General features: G+C 43.0%; 1 protein-coding gene across 1 annotated transcript in view; it reads right to left on the bottom strand.

Annotated features, from left to right (window-relative positions):
* The window catches only part of PARD3B (par-3 family cell polarity regulator beta), a 679,914-nt gene extending 655,813 nt beyond the window's left edge, over positions 1–24,101 (bottom strand). Inside the window, exon 1 of the mRNA XM_084818423.1 lies at positions 22,847–24,101. Coding sequence (XP_084674549.1) covers positions 22,847–22,966 — 120 coding nt within the window. The 5' untranslated portion in view covers positions 22,967–24,101. The remainder of the gene's footprint in view (positions 1–22,846) is intronic.
* Between the last annotated feature and the right edge of the window lie 1,789 nt (positions 24,102–25,890).

Here is a 25,890-nt window from a genome sequence, read left to right as displayed (position 1 = left end):
GATAAGAGACATTTCTAGCCATTTTGTAGTTTTCACAGATGATCTATGGAATAATCAGATGATCTGTTTCAGGCTCTTCAGCTGAACTGTTCGTGTCCTTCCCATGCCTAGAAAGTGATGGTGCTTTTCTTTTCAAAGTGTGTTTTTTAAAAAATAAATAAAACTAAATATAACAATGCTTCTTAATTTTACTGCTCTGGCAATCTACTTTGATATACAATAGTGCCTATCACAATCTAAAACTTGATTAGGATTCTTATTTCTCCACCAAAATCTATATTTCAACTTTTAAAAAATCAATTCACATTCCACAAGCACCTGTTGTTACAGTTCCCTCTACACTCAACCATCATAAGCACTATCAGACCTGTTTTTCATTATGTCAACCCACCTTACTTAGTGCACTGACACTTATTTCAAATATGTAAAAAGAAACAAGAGAGAAACAAATCAACTTGGATCCTAAGTTAATTTAAGAATAATCACTGAATTAAACCTTCCCATCTCTATCTCCCCCCTATAGCCACATGCACTGGAATGACTCTCTGGGAGGTTTGGAGACCTGCCTGAATAATAAGGGATAGAGCACAGGTAGCATCACCCAAAATTGGGCTTGGATCCTTCGGTAAATGATATTACTTCCCTGCCACCACTGCATCTGCACATTGTGGTCCAGCAGAGCTTTGTCAAGTGGTTGAACAGCCTCTTTCATGTAGGCTCAAGAGATTACCTCAAAGGCTCACTGGAGAGTTATTTTGCAGACAAAGTAACTCACATCAGCACCAACTTTGATGCTATAATTTTGACAGAGTCAGAGATGGATGCAGCTAGAATACCATGTAGTTATGTTGTGATGGATGCTTTTCAATTTGTGCAACCTGAGGGTGTTAACAAGATACCTGAAGGGATGGGACCTACCATGTGGGTTCTAGACCCTGGTCCATTCCTATTAGTGAAGTCACCCAGGACCTGGCTAGAAATAGACGCAGTAAAGGAGCTCTGTTTGGGGAAGGGCCATGACTCAATGGTAAGAGCACATACTTTGTATGCGGATGGTCCCAGGATCAATCCCCAGCATCTCCAGATAGGCTAGGAAGGAATCCTCCCTGAAACCCTGGAGAGCCACTGCTGCCAGTCAGTGTCGACAATAATGGGCTAGATGAACCAATAGTCTGACTGAATATAAGGCAGCTTCCTATGTTCCTAAGGTCTCTGTGAAAGAGGTAATGCTTAAGCCAATAAATTGAAATTGGATCCAACTATTTGGGACAATTATTGGCCAGTGACTAATCTTGTATTGTCAGGCAAGATATTAAGAACATAGGAAGCTGCCTTACCCCAAATCAGATGACTGGTCCATCTAGCTCAATATTATCTACTATTATCTATTATCTACTATTAGCTACAATATTATCTATATTATCTCAATATTATCTTGCAGCACTGTCCAGGGTTTCAGACACAAGTCTTTCCCAGCCCTATTTTGAGATGCCAGGGGCTGAACCTGGGACCATTCATAGAATAGTAGGGTTGGAAGGGGCCTACAAGACCATCGAGTCCAACCCCCTCCTCAATGCAGGAATCCAAGTCAGAGCATCCCCGACAGATGGCTGTCCAGCATCATCTTGAATGTCTCCAGTGTGGGAGAGCCCACTATCTCCCTAATTGGTTTCATTGTCGTATTGCTCTGTCAGGACATTTTTCCTGATGTTCATTCAGAACCTGGCTTCCTGTAACTTGAGCCCATTATTCCGTGTCCTGCACTCTGGGATGATCGAGAAGAGATCCTGGCCTTCCTCTCCATTTCAACCTTTCAAGTACTTGAAGAGCGCTATCATATCTCCCCTCAGTCTTCTCTTCTCAAGGCTAAATATGCCCAGTTCTTTCAGTCTCTCCTCATAGGGCTTTGTTTCCAGTCCCCTGATTATCTTGGTTGCCCTCCTCTGAACCCTCTCCAGCTTGTCTGCATTCTTCTTAAAGTGCAGTACCCAGAACTGGACACAGTACTCCAGATGAGGCCTATCCAGTGCTGAGTAGAGGGGAACTAGTACTTCCTGGGATTTGGAAGCTATGCTTCTATTCATGCAGCCCAAAATTGCATTTGCCTTTTTTGCAGCCACATCACATTGTTGGCTCATATTCAGCTTGTGATCGACAACAATTCCAAGATCCTTCTCGCTTGTAGTGGTGTTACGCCACGTATCCCCCATCTTGTAACTGTGCATTTGGTTTCTTTTTCCTAGGTGCAGAACTTGGCATTTATCCCTATTAAATGTACTTCTGTTGTTTTCTGCCCAGCGCTCCAGTCTATCCAGATCACTTTGAATTTTGTTTCTGTCTTCCAAGGTATTAGCTATCCCGCCCAATTCTGTGTCATCTGCAAATCGGATCAGCATTCCCTGCACCTCCTCCTTTGCAAGCAAAACATGTACTCTGGCCTCTCAGCTCTAGTTTCTCTCATCCTGGTTTCTCTATGGATGACAATCAGAAGCTTAAAGAATGTCCTAAGGCTTCTCATCCACCGATCTTTACATTACTATACTCTAAAGTAGAAAGCTTTATGGAGAAAGCAAGAGAATTCCAGAAAAACGTCTATTCTGCTTCATTGACTACGCTAAAGCCTTTGATTGTGTGGATCACAACAAACTGTGGCAAATTCTTAAAGTGATGGGAGTACCAGACCACCTTACCTGTCTCCTGAGAAACCTGTACGAGGGTCAAGAAGCAACAGTAAGAACCAGACATGGAACAACCGAGTGGTTCAAAATTGGCAAAGGAGTACGACAAGGCTGCATATTGTCACCCTGCTTATTTAACTTATATGCAGAGTACATCATGAGAAATGCCAGGTTGGATGAATCAGAGGTCGGAATTAAGATTGCTGGGAGAATTATCAACAACCTCCAATATGCAGACGATACCACCCTAATGGCAGAAAGCGAAGAGGATCTCAAGAGCCTCTTGTTGAGGGTGAAAGAGGAGAGTGCAAAAGCTGCTTTGAAACTCAACATTAAAAAAACGAAGATCATGGCATCTGGCCCCATCACTTCCTGGCATATAGAAGGGGAAGAAATGGAAGCAGTGACAGATTTTACTTTCTTGGGCTCCAAGATCACTGCAGACGGGGACTGTAGCCATGAAATTAAAAGACGCTTGCTCCTTGGGAGGAAAGCTATGGCCAACCTAGACAGCATAGTAAGAAGCAGAGACATCACCTTGCCGACAAAGGTCCGTCTAATCAAAGCTATGGTTTTCCCAGTAGTAATGTATGGCTGTGAGAGCTGGACTATAAGGAAGGCTGAGCGCCGAAGAATTGATGCTTTCGAACTGTGGTGCTGGAGAAGACTCTTACGAGTCCCCTGGACTGCAAGGAGGTCAAATCAGTCCATCCTAAAGGAAATCAACCCTGAGTGCTCATTGGAAGGACAGATAATGAAGCTGAAGCTCCAATATTTTGGCCACCTAATGCGAAGAGAAAACTCCCTGGAAAAGACCCTGATGCTGGGAAAGATTGAAGGCAAAAGGAGAAGGGGACGGCAGAGGATGAGATGGCTAGATAGCATCACGGATGCAATGAATATGAACTTGAGCACGCTCCGGGAGAGAGCGCAGGACAGGAAGGCCTGGCGTGCTATGGTCCATGGGGTCACGAAGAGTCAGACACGACTGAACGACTGAACAACAACAACAAAGTAGAAAGCTACCCTAAAAAACAATTGGAAATTGTTGCCACTGGGGTAAAGTAACTGTATCTGTTGCCTTTTGTCATTAAATGTTCTTGATACCGAATTACTATATAACCACAAGGAAGCTTTCCAAATATAAATCAATTATAAAAAAGCATTACCATTAACAGACTTTGTCATGACTACAAGTAAGCATATTTGAGTGTCAGGTACGTCATAAATCTATTAAGAAAATCAGTATGCTTTGCTCAAATGGAAGACTCACAATCAATTACAGAATAAATACAAATACATTGGATTTCAAAACCTTTCAAATATGTTGCTTTATTGCATTTGATTGACTTGTATAGTTGTCAAAAACTCAAAGAACTTAAATTTTGACCAGAGTTCTAATTCTTTCAAGAGTTCATTCCAAAGCTTCACTCCATACCCTTGCACTTTTCATTCAGAAGGGTCCCCAAAGCAGCTTATACTGTGAATATATCATTTGCAAACTTGATGAACCACAGTGCGTAGTAGCAACTTTGCATTTGAGTTCATGCTGGCTCCCAGCTCATGCAACCTAATCATGTGAAGTAGCTGCTGTGTTCAGAACAAGCCTTTTCCATGCAATTGCAAATCTACATTTAGTAGGGCTTGCACTGCATGCAAAGCACTCTGATTTCTGTTAAAGACATTCACACAGCTAACTCACCATGAACAGGTAATCAAGTCATATTCCAACTGAAAGCACCATCTTCCCAAGCTTTGGCTGCATTAGCCCTGTTTCAATGGTGCTTAGTACAATGGCCCAGTTTGCATCATCATGGCGGGGGAAATAAACCAGGATGGCTTATTTCCCTTGCTGCACATGCTGGGGGTAATCTGCGTAATTGCTATTGCCGGCACAGCTTGCTGTGTCGTGTGAACCTGGCAAGAGTGGCTTGTTGCTATGGTTGGCTTGCTGCCACGGTTAACAAGCCACCCCAGAACCTTAAGACAACCCAATGATTCTGAGTGGCTTGTTAACCACAGCAACACGCCACCCTCGCTAGATTGACACAACACAGCAAGCAGATCCAGCAAGGGTAATTATGCAAATCCCACCAGCATGTGCAGTGGGGGATTTAAGCCCCAAGGCTTATTAATTTGAGTCTATTAATATGGTGAAGTTTTCAGGATGCCAGCTGTCCACAATAGATTCACAATGTTCCTCTTGCTATTCTTCAGAAAAATGACACAAATCTATCATTACTGTATTAAAGACAACCACCCAAGTGTCCATTTTAATTTGTTTATGAACCCTAACATAACTACTTTGCAGAATAGCTTTTGCTTGATTATAAAGTAACACTCATTGTTCCTGACTCTCCATTTCAGGGATGAGCAACTTGTTGCCTTCCAGATGTTGTTGGACTGCAACTCCCATGATTCCTCACCAATGGCTATGCTGGTAAGGGCTGATGGGGCAATAACATCTAGAGAGCCACAAATTACCCACTTGGCTCTATTTGATGAGCCAAGTAGTCAAGTCGATCTAAAACCAGTACATAAAAGGTTGTGTCACAATTCAAACAAAAAAGGGGAAGGACACAATTACTACTGTGTTTATATTTGAATGATAGTTAAATATAAAAGCACATCAAGCATGCAACCATCTGGAGACAAGAGGGTGTTCTTTCATATTATCTATTCTTAAACCTTTAAAAAAGATAAAACGTCAGAGGTTGGGCTGTGACTCCATTTAGTAAAATGCTAACTTTAAATGCTAACTTCAAAGTCAGACATTAACAAAATATTCTGTCAGGATCATAATAAAGAGGACAATTTATCAACTGCTTTACTTTCCCGAATTCTAATGTATAATTTTATCACATGCACACACACAATGTGCATCTAGATAAGGTCAAGCACTTTCTTTACCAATGCAAACCAGACGGAATATTTATTTGTTTATTTCATTTTTTAACACCCAATAGCCAAAGCTCTCTGGGCAGTTCACAAAATCAGAACCACAAAAATGCAACAGAAAATGCAATAAAAAATATAACAGATCAATACTGCAGAATAAAAATACAGCCAGAGTAAAACCTAGCAGCAGTGCAGATATTTAAAACACAATAGCTGAGCTAAAGAACTGGAATGCAAAAATGCTAAAAATGCCTGGGAAAATAAAATGGTCTTCATATGGTGCTGGAAACAGTACAACGTAGGCGCCAGGCGAACCTCTCAAGGGAGTTTGTTCCACAACCGGGGTGCCACAGCAGAAAATGCCTTTTTGCTGGTAGCCTCCTGCCTTATAATGTTATAAAATACAGCTTACATGTATATCTTATATTCATTAGATATAAAAGATACTAGCTATTCACAAAAATGGGAGTAAGAGTAATTTGGCAAGCTTTTTTTTCTTAATAACTAGTGTATTTCAGTTGGTGAATAGGAAGCATGCAATCAAATTATTGTATGCTAATAAAAATTCCAGTAATTATTGTTGACATTCAACTAGAAAATTCTTTAGCCACTCTTCCCATCCCCAAGGCAACTTTAGATCAAAGTTGATTTTGGATTTAAGTATTATGCTGTTTGAACAGAAGTACATGGAACCTATTAAAATAAAAACCTACAGGGAAGAAAAGTATCTTATGAGGTACTAAGCCAGCACACCAGTGCATAGGATAAGCAGCAAGGATCCTAGGACTTGAACAATATCACAACTCATGGCACGCCACCATCAGCTAGATATAATCCTGACAACCTGCATAATAGTCGCCATTGGCTCTACATGCCAATAAGGTTGCCCAACCCTCTACAAGGCACAAGAGCCCATTCTGCCAATGTCACCTTATAGTAAGGAAAGGGGCGGGGGGGAGATTTTCCAGACAGGCACGCAAAGCTGGATAGCTCTGCTTCCTTTACTAAGTATAGCCACTGTGGCAGTAATGAAGGCCCCTCTTATATAATTACAACAGCCAGCTTTGCATCAAACAGTCTCTTTCTAATGACAAAGGTCTAAGGCAAGCTGCGCATAATCTAACAGTACAAAGAGTTAAGCAAGCAAAACATTTTAATTTTAGGAAATTATCAGAAATTACACTCAGACATGTTTTCCACATGAAGAAACATAGAGCCGGTGTGGTGGTTAGAGCACCGGACTGGGACTCGAGAGATCTGGGTTCAAGTCCCCACTCGGCCATAAATCTCACTGAGTGACTTTGGGCCAGTCACCGACTCTCAGCCTAACCTACCTCATAAAGTTGTTGAGGATAAAATGGTGAGGGGGATCACGTAAGCCACTTTGGGTTCCTTGCAAGAGGAAAAAAGGTGGGATATAAATATAATAATTTAAAAAGTTTGGATCCAGTGTTGTGTGCGCTGCAGTCCAATTGTGCAATGGGGATTTACTAGCCCCATTCCCCACTGGAGCCCACTGCACCCCCTGAACAGTCTCTCCTGGGGGGGGGGCCCTCAGGAAAGGCCTGGGATGCAGCACAGAGAGTGCGGTAGTATTTCCATCCATTTTCTCCCCTCCCTCTCCCATTGCACCCCCTTTGCCACATCCAGAGCCTTTCCGGAAGGTCCCCCAATCTTCAGGAGAGCTTTTGGAGGGCTGCAGTAGAAGGAAGGGGCAAAAATGCCCCATTGCACAATCAGACTCCTACAACTCTGTGTTCAGCCCAAAAGCTACCATTCTTCACACAGATATACAGGCTTTAATTCCACTGAAACTGTGAGCATGCAGTAGGAGTCAAGCAATTTTTTTTACTATTTCTACTGGTTTTTATAACTTTTAAATTACTAATAAAAGCCAAATGTAAAGGACTAGGAGTGAGGAGTTAAGATTTTATCAGCAGTAAAAAGACTCAAGTACATGCGTCAGCAAAAATTAGAGAAAACCACAACAGTTATTACTGGGGGAACAATATATGCCACAAGTGTAAACACAGGAAATAGTTGTGGTTAACAAATAACACTATGGGAAATTCCGAGTCTGAAATCCATGCGATCATCTTGTGGTATAGTTCTATAAAGAAAAATATATACCTTGGAGTATAAACATGGAGTAATTCTCCCCCTTCATTCAACACTGTGAGATAAAGTTCTCTCTCATCTATAGATACAGGATCATGTCTGTGATTCATATTGTGAAAGGGGTTCTCTGCTAAACTTGGCAAGCAATCATCCATAACTCCCACCATAACATGAGAAACTGATGTACAAAGTGTTATTTGAGCTTATTAATATGCTTGTCATGATGAGCAAGCTGGAGTGCTGTACAGCTTAATTAAGATTTTCTATTCAAGAAAATATATTGATGCACTAGAGGAAAATTAGAGGATTGTTAATGAACTCTGATTTATAAGAGGATAAATTAATATTTAGATTGATATGAGTGTATAGTTTTGGATATGTCTGAGTAAGTGTATCTAAAAGCTCAGCTTATAGTTATTGCTGCTATAAACACACAGATAATCCTTTTCACCAGGAAAATTAAACTTAACTGTCTTAGGCCAAGCAGGGTATTACAATCCATGTTCAACTAAAGGAAATATATCTAAACCCAGTGTTACAAGCATTAATTTTATCTCCTTTTTTTTCTGCAAACGTATCATATTGCTTTAGCAACACAGATCTATTCCTAGGAATACATTCCTTTAAAATCAATGGCCAATTCCAGAGATCACCAAAGGAACTCAAAGGCCAATCCAGGACACAGCACAGGGGTAGACTTGGTGCGTCCCTCTCTCTGCACCAGCTCCAGGATAGTGAAAGAACCCAGACAAGTATTCTATTTGACCTGGAAGTGAGACGTTACAAGAAACATTCCACCTCTCCTCTGAAGCCAGCTATTAGGAGGAATTTGGCCAGGGCTTCCCTTTATGAAAGAGAGAAAGGTGAGGGGTTTGGCTCAGGTGCTACCAGCTGCCTACAAGTGGCTTGCAGCTTGACCCTATTTTACTCAGAAGTAAATTTTACTGGGTTCAATGGGACATGTTCTCAAGTAAGTGTATATCCTGTTTCAGAAGATAATAGTTCCGACTCTGAGCAAAACGTAAACTTAAAAATCTCTTTTGTACCTGTTGTTGTGATACGGTAAAATAATTTTGTACCTGTTGTGTGATACATTAATGAAGCTTTGTTAGAAATGGAAGGTTAAAGACAGCGACCCATTTGCACATGGCCAACAACCCACAGTTGTTGAAAATGCAGCAGGAGCAAGTATGAGTACTGGTTCCCACACACCCGCCCATCTCCACTGCGGTGAACAATCCAGGGACGCTCAGTCTATGGGTTATTTACGTGGCATCTGAACTTAGAACACTTAGTTGTTGAGGGGATGAACAATCGAGGGGATGAACAATCGAGGGGATGAACAATCAAGGGTTGGAACCCCATCCACCTGTTGTTTATAAAAGTGGAAGTGGGCAGGCACACAGGAACCAGCATGCATGCTCATTCCCACTACATTTCCCACAACCCACGGTTTAACCACAGGTCGTTAGCAACCCCGCAAACTAGGTCAATAAATCTTTACCCTTGGGTTCATAGCCAGTATAGTTTCTAAATGGAGCAACGCATACTTAGGCGATACCCAGATAACACATGTAGCCGGTGAAGCATATAGATCAAGAAAGAGTGCAGGAACTGGCATTATCACATCTGACTTGTACTCTCAGCTCCGTACCCTCTTACTTTAAAGATTTTTAAGATTATTATATCAACTTTCCCCAACCTGGTGCCCTCTTGATGTTTAGGACTACAACTTCCAGTATTCCTGACCACTGGCTATGCTGGCTGGGGCTGATAGGAGTCGAAGTGCAAAATATCTGAAATCCATGCGATCATCTTGTGGTATAGTTCTATAAAGAAAAATAGAACTATATTTTTATAGAACTTTATATTTTTATAGAAAAATAGAACTACCCAGAGAGCTTCGGCTATTGGGCGGTATAGAAATAAATAAATAAATAAATAAAATAAATATCTAGAGGGCACCAGGTTGGGGAAGGCTGTATTATACAGTCACAGACCCATTCGCTTAAAGGTCACTGTCCCTTTAAGGCACAAATGTTCAAAGGTGCCTAAGAGCCACGAATGCAGTCAAGATGACAGGGGCTTCAGTCTGTCCATTGCACTTCCCGCACCCTATCAGGTCGGAGAGGAAGACAAGCAGGAAGTCAGTCCCTATACATCTTCTTGCTAGGGCAGGAGGGCAAACATCTCTCTGCCACTGGCTTCTCTGGCTTTGTGGAGAATCAGCTGCAGTATTTGCCCTTCAGCCACATCTAATGTATACAATTTATTTTCAGAAATATTTTCACCTGTTCTAGTTTACTTCTATTTTTTTAATTGAGATTTTCAGCACAATATTCTCATTGCCCTGGTCATTTCTCTAGTGTTCAGTTCATCATATGCACACCTTCATCCAAGTCATAACTTAACTTTTTTGAATCGCATTGCACATCATGAAGTCAGGACACTTCTTCCTACCTGCTGCTTGACAACGAGTAAATGGTCTGCCTACCCGCAGAAAAATGAGTTACTCTGCCAAAAAAAAAAAGCAAAACACCAACGCTAGGTTGCTTTGGCATGTGTTTTTGAAAATCCACGTTAACTATGGCTAATCACCTTAGTTTCCTTTAAAACGCTTACAGAAGTACATCCATGCAGCATTAACTCCACTGGGTGCGTGAAGTCTCACTAATTGGATTACACATTTTAGAGCAACCCTCATTCCTTAAAAAACACAAAACTAAATCATGAGTACAAAATTTCTGTTTTAAGATGAGAGGGCTTTGAAGAGAAGAAAATTCTAGATGCAGAAAAGATGCAGCCACATTACAGTTAACTTCTTTACATGTGGGACTACACCGGTTTAAATCCAAGGCTTGTGATTTAGCTTGTTTGTGAATTATCAGTAGACTCTGTCCAACCATTACACTTCTCTCCTTTTTTTGATATAATAATTTTTTATTTAAAAAAAAAAGAAAAACACAACAACAACAACAACAACACAACAACAATACACATACACTAAAATATATCTTAAGATTGTAAGATATCCACCTTTGGCTCCCCTTACACAACAAATGCTTATTATTATTCTCTAGTTCTTATCTTAGTTGTATATCATACAAGGAGTTCACAGACATTATCTCCTTTCTCCTAATTTTAACAACAGAAAGAAGAGAATCAACCATCTCAAAGTTCAAAACCCACATACATAGATATCATTTCTCTCTATTTCTTGTACAAATTCTATAAAAGGTTTCCAATCTAACATAAATTTAGTTGTTGACCCTTCGTTGATTATAATAGTAAGTTTTGCCATCTCTGCCAGTTCCATCATTTTCATGATACACTCGCTCACAGCTGATATTGTTTCATTCTTCCACTTTTGTGCATACAATAACCTTACAGCCATTATCATGTAGAGAAAGAGGGTTCCCCCTTCTCTTTTACATGTTTATCTGTTGGTCCCAATAAAAAAGTTTCTGGCTTTAGTTCTATAGTAATCTTTAATATTCTTTGAGCTAAAAACTATTCACTTCCAAAATGTTTTAGCTTTTTTACAAGTCCACCATAAATGATAAAACGTTCCCTCCTGGTCTCATTACATGAAAGCAAACTCCCATTGTTTTAAGGGGGCTTAACTTCTACGCTTAGAATTACAGTTATGCAGTACAATCCTATGTAGGTTTCCTTATAAGCAAGCCCCACTCTTCAGTGCACCTAACTGCCAAGTAAGCGTACACAGGATTGCAACCTTAGAGTGCATAAAAACATGCTTTCCTGCAATATTTAAAGAAGAACTGAACTCTACAGACTGGTTTCCACAGAAAGCTAACCCACGGGTTGAATTCTGGGTGGTTGTGATGTGTAAACACAGCTGCACTAACAAACTATGGTTTGTTATCAATGAACAATCCAGAAAGAGAACCCATGGTTTGTTCTTGGGTTGTGAACTCTGGGTTATTTAAACCATGGGTTGTCACTGAGCACATTCACAAGACACGCTAGTCCATGATGGGTGATTGGCCATGCACTGTGGGTTGTTTTGCGAACAACCCACAGTGCATGGTTAGCACACCTGTCAGATGATTGGGGAAACAACTCACAGTATGCGGCTTGTCTTCCCCCTTGTCCCCCCTCCCTCCCCCTCAGTCCTCCACCCAGCATCCCAGGGGACTTGGCAGCAGATAAGACAGGTCTGCCACCAAGTCCCATTTCCTAGCTCCGATCACAATCTGGATCACAGTTGGAGCCCTTTTTTTATTTTCCCAGCCCTGTTTGTGCATAAAAATGGAACCAGGAAAATGTTTTTGCACTTCTCCAAGCCTGGGAAATGTGCACATTTCCCCCCAAATTTTTTTAAAGGCACCCTGTGCTGAAAATCGGCCACGGAGAGAAATCTAACCCCTAGCCAGGGACCCTCTTGCTCCAAGGGTCCATGGTAGGTGGGTGGATTCCCCCCCCCCCGTCAAATTTCGGCATGGGGGTGCTTTCAATTTTTTAAAAAAAAAACTTCTGTGTACATTCCCCAGGCACAGGGAAGTGCAGGAAATTTTTACCCAGTCCTGCTTCTGTGCACATATGGAGCTGGGAAAAACAATTTAAAGGTCTCCGGCCACAATCAAGATCACAATCGGAGCCAGGATCACTGGAGCAGCCGTCACTGGCAAGGGAAATAGGGCATGGGCAGAGGCTTGGCTGCAATCCTGAATGGCAATCGTGGCCCCACCCAACAAGAGGGGCAGTAGTTTCTGCCACTCTTGCCAAGTGGCTCACTGCCTGATGCCCTTTACCCGTGATGGATTGGCATGTCTGGGTTCGCCCGACATGCCAGCCCATCATTGGTAAAGCAACCCCTAGTGCAGTTCTTTCTTTTTTATCAAGGTGGGCTGTTTCATAAAAACAACCCACCCTGCTAAGAACAGCCTGGGTTCACACAACATACTAACCCCTCATGGGCACTCATAGAGGCAAAGGGCAAGAGTCATTAAAAAAATAGCCACTTTACATGCCAGTATTACAGTGCCACACAAGCATTTGGGATATGCAGAGGGAGTGGGTGAAGGAGGACAGAGATAAAAAAAAACCAGGGATTGAGAAAACAAACCACAGTTTGTTCAATCATCTGCCAGACAAAGTAGGACAAAAAATCCTAGGTAAAATAAACCATGGGTTAGCATTATGTACAAATCAGGCCATAGTATTTTTATCACCACTACTGACAATGTAAAACAAAAGCTGCATATACATTACAAGATATACTTACAGAATTTACATCCTACTCCTAGCAGAACATAAACAATAAAAATAGTAAAAAGCAGCACTGACTACAAATTAAAACAGTAATAAATAAAGCAGCAACACAACTCAAAGACCGAATTCCAATTTAGCAGCCACAGATCTTCCGAAAGAAGTAGATTAGGGCAGTTTCAAGATTCATCAGGGAGGCTGATCCATAAGCCCCAGCTCCTTGCATACATGAGACATATATTTTTTAATATTACCATTTTTACCTATCCCATTTTCCCAATTTGGATCAGGACCACGGTGCTCTAGGAGGGAGGATTTAAGCATTCCCTCCCCGCTCCCCATTGTCATCCAAAAATTCCACCATACCCCGCAGGGGGGGTTAAAAAGAAAAAAAGGCTCCAGAGCTATGCATGATTTAAGGAACATGTAGTTTAGCCCTACATTTCATCAAAACTATGGCCATTTTAGAAAGCCTTTACCAGAAAGAGCTTACAACGCTACTGGATCAATAATCCACCCTCTTAACAGTGTTAACACTTGTTTCCCTTCCAGCACACTTCACAGGAATCTCCTCAGAGCTGTTTTCTATGCACTTTTGAACCAGAGACCCAGCATCCTCCCCACACCCAGTCCAAAAGCTTCCATTTCAAACCAATGCAAAATATTACTTTTATATCACTCACAACTAGAGAAAGTCACACATGTACATCTGTAAGTGTCTCCATTACTCTCTGTGTAAATAACTTTATAAAGTGTCAGCATCACCGATGTTCTATAGAGACTTAATAGAACATTGATAAAAACCAGTGATTTTAAGTAACATTGAAAAAATAAGCCTACTGGAAACAGAGCTATCAGTCTTGCAGGAGCACTTGCATTGGACTTCATGCTTGAAAAGACTGGCCCAATATACCAGCCGCATTAAGGTTTAGCCGCATCATGTCCCAAAAATGTGCATATTACTTAAGCATCATCATTCCCTTTACTTTCAATTCAAGTCTTTGCCTACTTGCACAAATGTAGCCAAAACAGCAGCACCCATACACAAGGACGCAATGGCACAGAATATTTACTGACTGAGAGTGGCTGGGGGGCGACTGTAAACCTGGGAAATGGGATGGAGTGGCTGGAAATAGATGAAGGAAGAGACACAGTTGCTACAAGCTGCAGCTTAATAAGTCTTACTCTACTACAAAGGTAGGATCACTGGCTGATTTATTTTTATCATGAAATTTATTTCAAAATATAGTTAACAAAATAAACGCAACAAAAGGAAGCAGATACATAATAAAGAAGCAAAGGAATTCACTAATTAGAATTCTTAGATATGCTTATGCAACATCTACAGTAAAACAGCCTAATATCTAATAAACCTCAATATCTAATTAAAGAATAAAGATACAGTTTATACAGCATATAAAAGGAATGTGTGTTATTTTTTGTGTACTAGTCAGAAAAAATATATAGGCAACTGTACTTGGCTGGACTTTGATTAAAGGTTTGAAGGGCTTCAACATAGGAAACCACAGTGCCATAATATCTTTCTTAACGGTAGGATTCCTTGCCTGTTGCACTTCCTGAGTAAATTTTATACACAATCATAGTCTTCCAAATTTTATCAACCCACTGCTCTTTAGTTGGTTGCTTTCTTAACATCCCCAGCCCAACTATGATCCGTTGAGGAGATAAGCAATGCAGTACACAGGTACTCTTTCAGATGTTCAGTTGTATGAGCTGACTGTTAAATTTTGAGATGTCATCAAGTTGGCAATGAGGACCCCATACTATTCAAAGTTTAGCCTAACAGCAATGAAGATGTGGCCTGCCATGGAAAAGCGCTTTAGACTGGGCAAAATATCCCAGCAGAGAACACATTTGTCCCAGAATTATAAATGCTGGTTTTATCTATTAAAGACCACCTGAGGTTAGTTTAGATAAGGGATAGCTAGCTTCTCTTTTCTTAGAGGACACCTTGATTTTGAGAGTAGGGATGTATAGATCGTCTACAATCCATTCTGTCTGTGTTTTGTGGATTGTCAGGTGCCTTTTGTTCCACTGTCCTCTCATTGACAGAATCAGGTTTTTTTCAAGTTCCCGAATTAGCACAAATTTGCATTTACAAAAATGCCCAAGTCCCCCAAAATGCACAAATCCCCCCAAAATGCCCATTTTCATGCTTTAGCCTATGGGGGAAATGCGTAGTTTCAGCCAGGGATTTTTGTTTAATGTATTTTTCTATTACTACATTTGCACAAAATCTGGGAAAGAAAGGTCCACATGCCCACAGAATCCATGTGACTCAGAAAAAGCCAGTCCAAGGTGGAATCCATGAGTTGGATTCATAGCAATCTGAGCTAATTTGATTCTGTTGCTGATTTCTCCGACATCCCTACTTGAGAGTGTACCTAGTCCAAAGGTGCATCCTGACACACATAACTAAACCTCTCACCTAGTCAGGCTCCATTATAAAACAAGTGCTTCTGTTTCTTACATATTGAGAACTTTTTAATCACACCTTGATTAAAATTTGGCAGCGCTACCAGAGGCCAGGTAACATTGCTTTAGAGGGCAGATCTGACCCACCAATCAAAATCCCCTGTTTCAGATTATGGTTCCCAACTTTTAGGACTAGCTACTCACTCATGTCTTCTTTACATGACATGAAGTTTCCTTTATATATAAAAAAAAGTTTTTTGTTTTAAAGTTTCTGTTCACATACAGAGCTTACACATGAAGGTCAGCCCATCCGTATTATTCTGAACAATCTGTTTGCAAAGAATTTCTCACTCTAGACATTTGACCCGAATTTTTCAGGTCTCTGGAATGTTTGCTTTGGATTCCATAACCTCTTGCTTTATGAAACAAACTGAAGTTGAGTGTTTGATTTTCCACAGTAATTATCAGTGTCAATTGGGGCTGAGATAAATAGCCAGATAAATCTTTCCTCCCCTGAAAATACTGCTGAGGAGTGAGGTTTAATTATCCACACAAAACCTCCACCACACATAACTCAGACGTCATCCTAGATTCTTCTTACAAACATTCATTTGCAGCCAATAAGAAGTATAGTAAACTGGACAATACCCAATACCGTCTAGGACAATAAGAACTCAATTTCCTGGACTTTATCACAGAGCTGCGGTATTATTCAAGCCTTTCCAGTTCCCTATTTATTTCATTGAGTTTTCATTCAAAGCCTTATTTATTTATTACATTTCTATGCGGCCCAATAGAAGACATTCTCTGGGTGGTTCACAGCAATTAAAACCATAAAATACAACATGATAAAATACAATATTAAAGATTAAAACTACAGTATAAAATAAAACTACAAACCCAAAATAAAACTTAGCGGCAGTGCAAAGACTGAAACTACAGTAACAAATTTAAAACAACAGAAACTGAAAGACTAAAATGCCTGGTAAAATAAGGTCTTCACCAGGCACTGAAAAGAGTACAAAGGAGGCACCAGGCAACTGGGATGCCACAGCAGAAAAGGCCCTCTTCTTGGTAGCCACCCAATTCACTTCCAGGGGGCAGCTCCCGGAGAAGGACCGCTGAAGATGATCTTAGGGTCCAGGCAGATGTGTATGGGAAGAGGGGATCCTTCAAGTAACCTGACCCCAAACCATTCAGGGCCTTGAATATTAACACCAGCACTTTGAATCAGGCCCAGACATGGACTGGCAGCCAGTGTAGATGGAAAAGTACTGGCATAATATGACCACATTGGCCAGTTCACGTTAACAATCTCACTGCCCTATTTTAGACCAGCTGAAATTTCTGGACCATTTCCAAAGGCAGCCCCACATATAATGCATTGCAAGAATCCAGACAAGAGGTTATCGGAGCATGGATAACTATAGCTAGGCTAGCTCTGTCCAGATATGGATGTCCTTGGTATATCAGCCTAAGCTGATAACGGGTGCTCTGTGCCACTGAGTTCACCTGTGCCTCTAGTGACAATGCTGGATCCAAGAGCACCCACAAACTACAAGATGGGGCCAATCTGACCTCCCCTGGAGGGAATTCCTTAACTGGGATGCTGCTATAGAAAAAGCCCTGCACGGTGTCTCTGCCAGCCTAACCTCTCTTGCGGTGGGACATATAGCAGGGCCTCTGAAGAAGACTGTAAATTACCATCAGGCTCATAGGAGATATCCTGGCCCCAAACCAAGGAGGGCTTCACAGGTGAGAAGCAGAACCAACAACTGAGCCTGGAAACAAATTGGAAACCACTGTAGTGACACATCAGTAGTACCAGAACTGTAAGTTAAGTTCAAAAATTACAATGTGGTGTTCTATATACAAGTAATTCATAGTTCGTGGGACAATTTTAATGCATGTTAATTAGTATAAATTGTCAACAGCAAAACTTAGAAGTGTTTCCAAAGGCTCTTTCTCAAACCCCTCCATTGATAGGATATCTTGTGGATGAAAGAATACTCAGGCCAGCTTGTGAAGCAGCATTATCAAAAAAGAAAATGTGTCTGCAAGCAGCTATCTCCTAAATCAATCATATGACACACAGGTGCCTAGTTTTATGGTGTTAACAGAGCAATAAAAATGAGAACACTTGTAGAGTACCTGGTTTACATTGCCAGTGTGTGTGCATTTTAAAAAAATCAACTGATTGTGCTAATTTGGCTTTACCAAGCTGCTACTAACACATTCATTTGAGAACCAAGGCCTCTGAGAATTGTTTAGGCAGATAGTTGTAACACAGTGAAAGTTTACTAACACAACTGCTCCTTTTAAGCTCTACCACCAGCATCACCAACACAGCATCTACAGGCACCAGTGCACATGTGAGGCCCTGCCAAATTGCTCACCAGGCTCTGGCTGCCTCCCACTGTATCGTATGCAAGCAAACGGAGCAGTTTCTCCATTGGCTGGCAGGGGGCTGGATCTCCAATGTCAAAAAAACACTGGTGGGAGGAGGCAAGCTCTCCCTCAGCCAAGGACCCTTAGAGCAACAGAGATTTTGAAAGGGGCAACGCAGCTTTTTTGGCAGTGCAGATTTTTTTTCCTTATGCAAAACAACCGAGCAATTTTTCCATTCCCTTGAGGGGAGCGGGGGGAGATGCATTGCAAAAAAAAAAAAAAAAATGGCTGTGGAAGCCCATCCACTACCTAGGGCCTTTGAAGAAACTGGGTTCTTAGTTGGGGGGGGTGTCTTTCATCCTCAAGCTTCTGCCTCCCTCCCACAATGCAAATAAATTGAGAAATCATTCCATTCACTTGCATCCAGAGCCATGTTTCCACAGCAACGGAAGGAGAAGCTAATGGAGGAGTACCAGACTTTTTAAAAGGAATCAGCTTTGCCATGCAGGGCTCTACGAGCAGGTTCTCTGCAACAGTAAAAATCACAGAACATACTTCTGGGGGAGGGGGGGTGGAGTGAACATCATCTGACTGGCAGGGGCTGTTCAACCAATAAGAGAAACTCCCCCCCTTCTCCTTTCCCCTGAAGGTCCAGATGCACCTGCATTTCAGGAGCAAGCCTCACTGAGCATAATGGGAGTTACTTCCGAGTAGACACACACATGCTTGTGCTGGGAAATGGTGGGAGGGAGAACACAAAGACAGAAACCAGCCCCCATTTTAACCTGCAGGACCTCTATAACAAAGGGTCAAGCTTCTTCCTAAGGCAACAAACCAAACAAAAGAGAATCAGAGCCTTGAGACTGCGCTTTACCGCACTTAGGGCTTTAAACTGTGCCATGTCAATTGAGGGGAATCTCTGTAAATTCTGTGGGCATTCAAAGGGCAAGCCTTTGAATGCCACAATGGGAGCTACTTCTGAGGGGACACTAATGAGTTTGTGCAGGGATGGGAAACACCTCTTGACCAGGGTCATGGTGAAAGGCGCACCCCTGGGCAGGGCTAGCATACCCGAGGTCAATGCAGGGGTTGGAGCACACAACAACTATACCAGGGAGAACCCAACTTAAGGAAAAGAATTGGACTTTTAAGCAGTCTCAGAAAATCCATTTTTTCCGCAACGAGATCCAGGGCAGCTGCTGGATAGCCATGGCATCATGTATCCCTAACAACTTCCACACACAGCCAGTTTGGAGTAATTCATTGGTGGAAACAGGCCCCAGGAGAAAGTGTTCTATGTGTGTGGGCCTTTTTTCCGTGTGTGTGTGTGTGTGTGTGTGTGTGTGTTTTCTCTCTGTGCGCTTGTGAGAAAACACACACCAAGGGTCCTGCTCCCAGCATTTTGTGACTGGCTACAATCCCCACAGCAGCCATTTTGTGGTCACAGCCACATTTCTTTAAAATGCTGAATGTGCGCCTGTGTCAAGGGCTCCTTGGAGGGCTCTCTCAGTCTAATCCAGTAGCCAAGTCCAGACGCAAAGCTTTATTCTTCTTTTACAACTTAACAGCTATACAGGTAGCAACTAGATCTGAGCAGCAGCATCCCTATGCCCTAAGTTGGAACAGTTGGTCCCTGTTTGAAAGGAAATTACTGGCAGACCCCTGAATATAAGGACTAGGGAGAATCCCTCCCCTTTTTTCTTGGATCCTCTGGGCGCAACCATTCTTTGAGCGCCAACCGGGCGCTACGCCTCCTTTTCGCGCTCTCCATTTGGCGCCGCTCTCTGCGTCTGCACCGCACATCCAACCAGTCTGCTATCGGTGCTGGGTCACTCCCTGGACTGCTTTCTAATCTAGGAATGTGGTGGGAGGAATCTCTGTCAGCTGCGGGCCCTGGGAAAAAGGGGCGCGGTCCTCTCCCAGGAGTGACTGCTCTTCCTCCGAATCAGAACTACTCTGGGATTCTATGGGCTCAGTGTCCACCCTGACAGCCTGAGCCCAAAAAATTGGGGACCCCTACTCTGCCACTCCATTTTCCTCCATGCTCTACTATATTTAAAACAGCTCAGTATAAGCTTGGCACCTCAACAAATGTTCTAAAATAGTGGTCACCTGTCACGGGGATGGAGAAAAGGGTTGAGAGAAAGGAATGCGTGTTTACAACATTTAATAATGGAAAACCAAACCAAGTTGTCATACAGACAAAATCAGTTGGAGCCAAAAGCCTCACGAATCTCTGGATTTTTCATGTGCATGTTCTCATTTTTCCTATTCAAGGCATGTTTTCAAGTGACTGTGCTGCTTCTACTATTAGTGTGTCTGGTCCATCCAGCCCAATATTGTCTACTCTGACAGTGACTTCCCAGGTTTTGAGCAGAGATCTTTCCCAGTCCTAATGCAGGTGATTTTTTAAGTGGTATTAAGAACATAGAAAGAGCCATGCTGGATCAGACCAAGGGTCCATCTAGTTCAGCATTCTGTTCACACAGTGGCCAACCCGCTGTCGACCAGGAACCCACAAGCAGGGCACGAGTGGAACAGCACCCTCCCACTCATTTTCCCCAGCAACAAGCATACATAAACTCACTGCCTCTGGTACAGTAGGAAACACATAGCCATCAAGACTAGTTGCCACTGATAGCCTTCTTCACCAGGTATTTCTCTAACCACCTTTAAAGCCACCCAAATTGGTGGCCATCGCTACATCTTGTGGTAGCAAACTCCATAGTTTAACTATGCACTGTGTGAAGAAGTACTTTCTTATATCTGTCCTGAATCTCCCACCAATCAGCTTCATGGCATGACCTCGGGTTCTAGTATTTTGAGAGAGGGAGAGAAGTGTCTCCCTATTTACATTCTTCATACCATGCATAATTTTTAGACCTCTATCATGTCTCCCCTTATCCTCCTTTTTCCCCAAGCTAAACAAGCCTAGTTATTGTAACCTTCTCCTCACAGAGAAGATGCTCCAGGCCCTTGGTCATTTTAGTTGCCCTTTTCTGCAGTTTTTCCAGCGCTACAATATCCTTTTTAGCTGTGGCAACCAGAACTGTACGCAGTATTCCAAGTGTGGTCATACCATAGATTTGTATAGGAGCAGTATGATATTGGCAGTTTTATTCTCAATTCCTTTTCTTATTATGCCTAACATGGAGTTTGCCTTTTTTACAGCGGCCACACACTGGGTCCACTTTTTCATCGAGCTGTTCACCACAACCCCAAGATCTCTTTCTTGGTTGGTCACCACTAGCTCAGATCCCATCAAGTTATACTTGAAGTTGGGATTTTTGGCCCCAACATGTATCACTTTACACTTGCTTACACTGGACCACATTTACTATTTAGATGCCCATTCTCCCAGTTTTGAGAGATTCTTTTGGAGCTCTCACAATCCCTTTTTGTGTTAACCACCCTAAATAATTTGGTGTCATTTGCAAACTTGGCTACTTCACTGCTCACTCCTAATTCCAGATCGTTTGAGAACAAATTGAAAAGTATTGGTTCCAATACAGACCCCTGTGGGACCCCACTATTTACTTCCCTCCATTGGGAGAATTCACCATTTATTTCTACTCTCTGCTTTCTGTTCTTTAACCAGTTACTGATCCATAAGAGGACCTCTCCTCTTATTCCATGACTGCTTAGTTTGCTAAGGAGTCTTTGGTGAGGGACACTGTCAAAAGCCTTTTGGAAGTCCAAGCCATTGAACCTGGGACATTCTTTGAAAACCCTGGTTTTCCTGCATAACAGCTGGTGATGTTTGTCACTATACTAACAAGTAGGGCTCTTTGTTGATCAAAACTAGTAACCATAGTATTATGGTGTAAAGCATACAATGAATAGCATGCCGTGTTAGCTTTACTAACAGTAGAAGGAGCCACATACAGCTTTCAACCATTCCCAGCATAAGAAAAAGTTAAGAGATGCCCCTAGAGGATATGTGTACCAAAGATGCAACAGAGGCCTGCTCTTGCTCCTACCACACCAGCCAACATACTAGGATCACAGGAAATGGAGGCAATTGGCATCAGTTATGCCAATGTGAATCCTCAATGTAAAGAATTTCTAAGAATGACAGGAGAAAACAGTAGAGGGCAAGAGCATACTGAAGATAGCCTCTCTATGGTAAGTGTTCCCTTCCCAGCCCATAACATTTAAAGGTAAGTGGAACTCAGCCATAATATGTTTAGCCTCCTCTCCATACCTCCTTCAGCACCCTCCAGGAATGTGGTGCAGCATGAAAACTCAAAAAGGAATGGCTGACCCTAATTGCTTTAAAATGTTACAAGCTGAGCAAAGATAACTCATCAGAGAGCAGTTGGTTTTCATGGCACAACCTTGGCAATTGGATTGGATGCTCTGGCCCTTGGAATACTGGGAAATAACACTGATATGAGTTATGTGCTGTAGGTCTTTTGCCTTTCATATGGCTCTTCAGTTTAGGCACCTTTGGTCACTTCTGGTATGTAACTTAGAAATGAAGAAAAATAACTCAGTTAAGATTGAAATTTGTGGCCCAGAGAGCTCTAGAAGTACACCATTTAAATTAGTTTAGGACTCTTTAAGCCATAAACAAAATAAAGCTGTAGATCTGTCCTTCCAATTTTAACAACTCATACAGAAGTATTTGGCAGTACAGTTCAGAGTATTTCTCCAACCTCTTATCTTTATTACATCCAATAGCCAACACTGGTTGGGCAACACCTCACACATACATCTGGATCACATCAGTCTATGAGCTCCAAGTATGATATTGCTGTTTGTAACAAACATTACGTCTTTAGAAGAACATCAGCCACACAAAGACGCCACAGTATTCTTTAGAGGAAACTATACAATGTGTTCATAAGCAACATTTTTGTAGGAAATTGACATGAAACATCACAATCCCATCTCTCAGTTTACTCCAGTGTCATTTTTGTCAGCAGTCTACCATCTCTCATCTAAATAAAAAGGCCATTCAGCTACTGATAATATGTTACTCCTTCAAAATAGGTATGCATCCAATAGAAAGACAGATGCACCCAATCACCTTGAACACAGGAGTTGTACCAGGTGACTTTCACTACAGTGCCAAAGCTGAAGTCATTCCTTACCTTTTCTTTGGTTCTCAGGTATCTCTGAAGAGCCTGCTGGGTTAAGTCTCTAACCGGGATCTGTCCATCCTTGCAAGGAACCACAATCCCCGTCTTGCCAAAACAAACGGTCACTTTCATCTCATCCAGATAAAAACAAGTTTAGGTGAGGGCTGGGGTTGTTGTTTTAAATGACCGGGGGGGGGGGGTTGTAAGCGGCCTTGCTAGCAATGAAGACACGAGAAGCTTAATCCTTAAAAAGAGGGAGGGGAATAAAAGGCACTGTGGGGGGAGGGGAAAGGAAAACTGAAAATAACTCTCAGCAGCAGCAGGTGTTTATGGTTGACCGTGGCGGGAGGAAGAGAGTCAGAAGACACGACGGGGAAGGGGGAAAGAGGGCCAGAGCTGCTTAGAAAGAGAAAAAAGCAGGCCTGGGAAATGAAGGCAGGCATTAAACCAATCAGCCCTTGTCTTTGAGGCAAGCGAAACGGTAACAAAGGTCATACACAAGTCTGCATGGCAGAAGGGGAGGAAGGAGGGATTTAAGCCAGGCTGGGTCTACTCTAGGTAATGCAGCAGCCTAAACCCAACTCCACGCAGCAGAAGAGTGATGGGAAAGAGTTGGACAAGGGGGGGAGGGGCGAAGGAAGGAGGGAGGGCGGCCTCTCCCTCCCTCTCTCTCATACACGCACACACCCCGAAACAGGAACGAAGAGCCAGATATGTGGGAGTTTGGAACAAGAAAGCGGGCAGACAAGCACGACCCCGGGGCTAGTTAAGAGGGCGGGTCTTTTGTCGCCGCCGCCACCCCTCGCTGAACCTCCTCCACAGGCTGTTCCCCTGAGGCGGCGGGAAAAGCCGGAAGGGAGAGGAGGAAGCGTCCGCTCTCAAGGGAAAAGCGCAGGCCGAGCCTGGGGGTACAGCAAGCGGCGGCCGCCGTTCCGATAGTCGCGGCCGTCCCACCTCATGCCGGGGCTGGGTTCGAGGGCTGCGGCCGGGTGTTCGCCCCTCGCCCAACACCACACTCCCCCCCCTTGTTCCTGGGTCTGTTGCGGCGGGGGCGCCCTGCTGTTGCTCTGCCGCCGCCGCCGCCGCCGCTTCAGCTCCCGCCCCTTCTCCCGCGCGCGCGCGCGCGCGCGCTGCCCGGGTCTTTCCTCCCAGCGCGCGGCAGCTGAGCGCTCTGGAATCCCGGGCGGGAAGGCGCCGCTCCAAAGGTCTAAGTTGTCTGCGTCCTCTGCATCTCCGCGGCCGCTTCCTCGCTGCTCCCACCCCAGCCGCCGAGCCCTGCCCGGCTCTTAAAGGGGCCGCGGCGGCGCCTGGCCAGCCAGACTGAGTTCTAGGAGGGCACCCGAACCGCTCAGCGCAAGCCCGGACGCGCAACAAGTCCCCCGGCCTTCGCAAGAGAGGGAGGGGAAGCTACGCCAAGTTCTCTTGGAGTAGTTAGAAGCCTGTGCGGCGCTTTCCGTGTTCTTCCTTAAAGCGCCGCTGTGGGACGAGCAGTGAGATCCTGTACGTGTTTCTTTAGGCGGGAATTAAACTGCGCCGAATGAGCCATCCACAGGAATTGCCTCTGGCTGCAATCAGCCAGGAAAGTCAGCAAGGCTGCTATCCTGTACACACCTGTTCCTGCGGGGAAGCCCCAGTGACAACAACAGGGCAAACTTCTGAGTAGACATGCATAGGATCGCGCTGTATTGTCCCGCTGAAGTACGAAAGATTTCCTTTTGAGTAAACATGCGTGGGATCGGGGCTGTAAAGGCCGTTTGGCCAAAATCTCTCCAATCTTTTTGGATTGACTGACACCTTCGAATTACTTGATCTGGAAAGAATGTCACCTCCTCTCCTGTGCACACAGTCATTTACGCAAAACAGATACATAGTCTGCGAAGTGAACGTCCTGGAAAGGGGCGGGGACATCCTCCTGCGATTCTTCGAATACCTTACATAAGTGGCCAAAATCAATAGAAAGGATGACGAGTAGTGCAATCCAATGCATGCTTACTCGGAAGTAAATCCTGTTCACTGGGGTTTACTCCTAGGAAATATGGCGTAACTTACGGTCTGAGGCTGCAATCCTGCACCCTTACCTACTTACCTGGGGTAAATCCCACTGAACATGCATAGAGTTTATTTATTTATTATTTATTTATTCATTTCATTTCTATACCGCCCAATAGCCAAAGCTCTCTGGGCGGTTCACAAAAATTAGTTGCACTGTAAATCCATATTAATCCATCTTGAGTACACATTTCTGGACTTTTTACAAAAATTCCGATTAAATAAAAACTACTGACAATTTAAAAAACAACAATAAAATCTGTATGAGTAATGACAGTAATGGCAGCAGTAGAAAACAGACCAGGATAGGCTCAGGAGAATAACATTGTTTTGACATGGTATTTTAAGGTTAATAAGGTTGGTGCCCTGTATTCTACAACCAGAGTGTCCCCACAGAGAACTCCAAATCTTTGGTCATCCTAAACTCTGAGGAGTGGTCCTCAAAGTAACTTCACCAGAGATACTCGGCCTGCACTCATATACCCAATTACCTGGGAGTAAGCTCCATTGAAGGCAGTGGGACTTACTTCTGAGTAGACATGCCTAGATTGCACCATCAGCTGCTTCGTAAGGAGAAATAGAACCCACACTTAATAATGTGGGAGTACATTTCGTTAGTCCTTAAACAGCTGCTCTGGCTTTCCATTTGTTTCCAGACACAATTCAAAGTTCTGGTATTGACCTTTAAAAACCATTTATGGCTGGGCCTGCTTGTTCCCTGAGGTCATTGGTGGAGGCTGGTGCCCCCCACCCCACCCCACCCCGCATGGTGGATGGAGAATCAGACTTCTCCATGGTGGGCTGAGGAATGCTCTTTTTCCCAGGGAGGCTGATACAGTACCTACATAGTCACACTTTTGGTGTCAGACTAAGTCCTTTTTATTTTTCCAGATCTATTAATAACTTTCAACCCTAAGAGGATTCATTTTTATGCTCCTTCTAAATGCTGTGGGATAAATAATATTACAAAATGCTAACACTTTTAGCATGTAGTAACTACCCCAATA

Source organism: Heloderma suspectum, chromosome 1 (assembly GCF_057233095.1).
Source record: "Heloderma suspectum isolate Gila_16-S chromosome 1, 16-S_ref, whole genome shotgun sequence".
Taxonomy (NCBI): domain Eukaryota; kingdom Metazoa; phylum Chordata; class Lepidosauria; order Squamata; family Helodermatidae; genus Heloderma; species Heloderma suspectum.
Note: the sequence above shows the minus strand (reverse complement) of the source record. Positions and strands in the feature narration are given on the sequence as shown.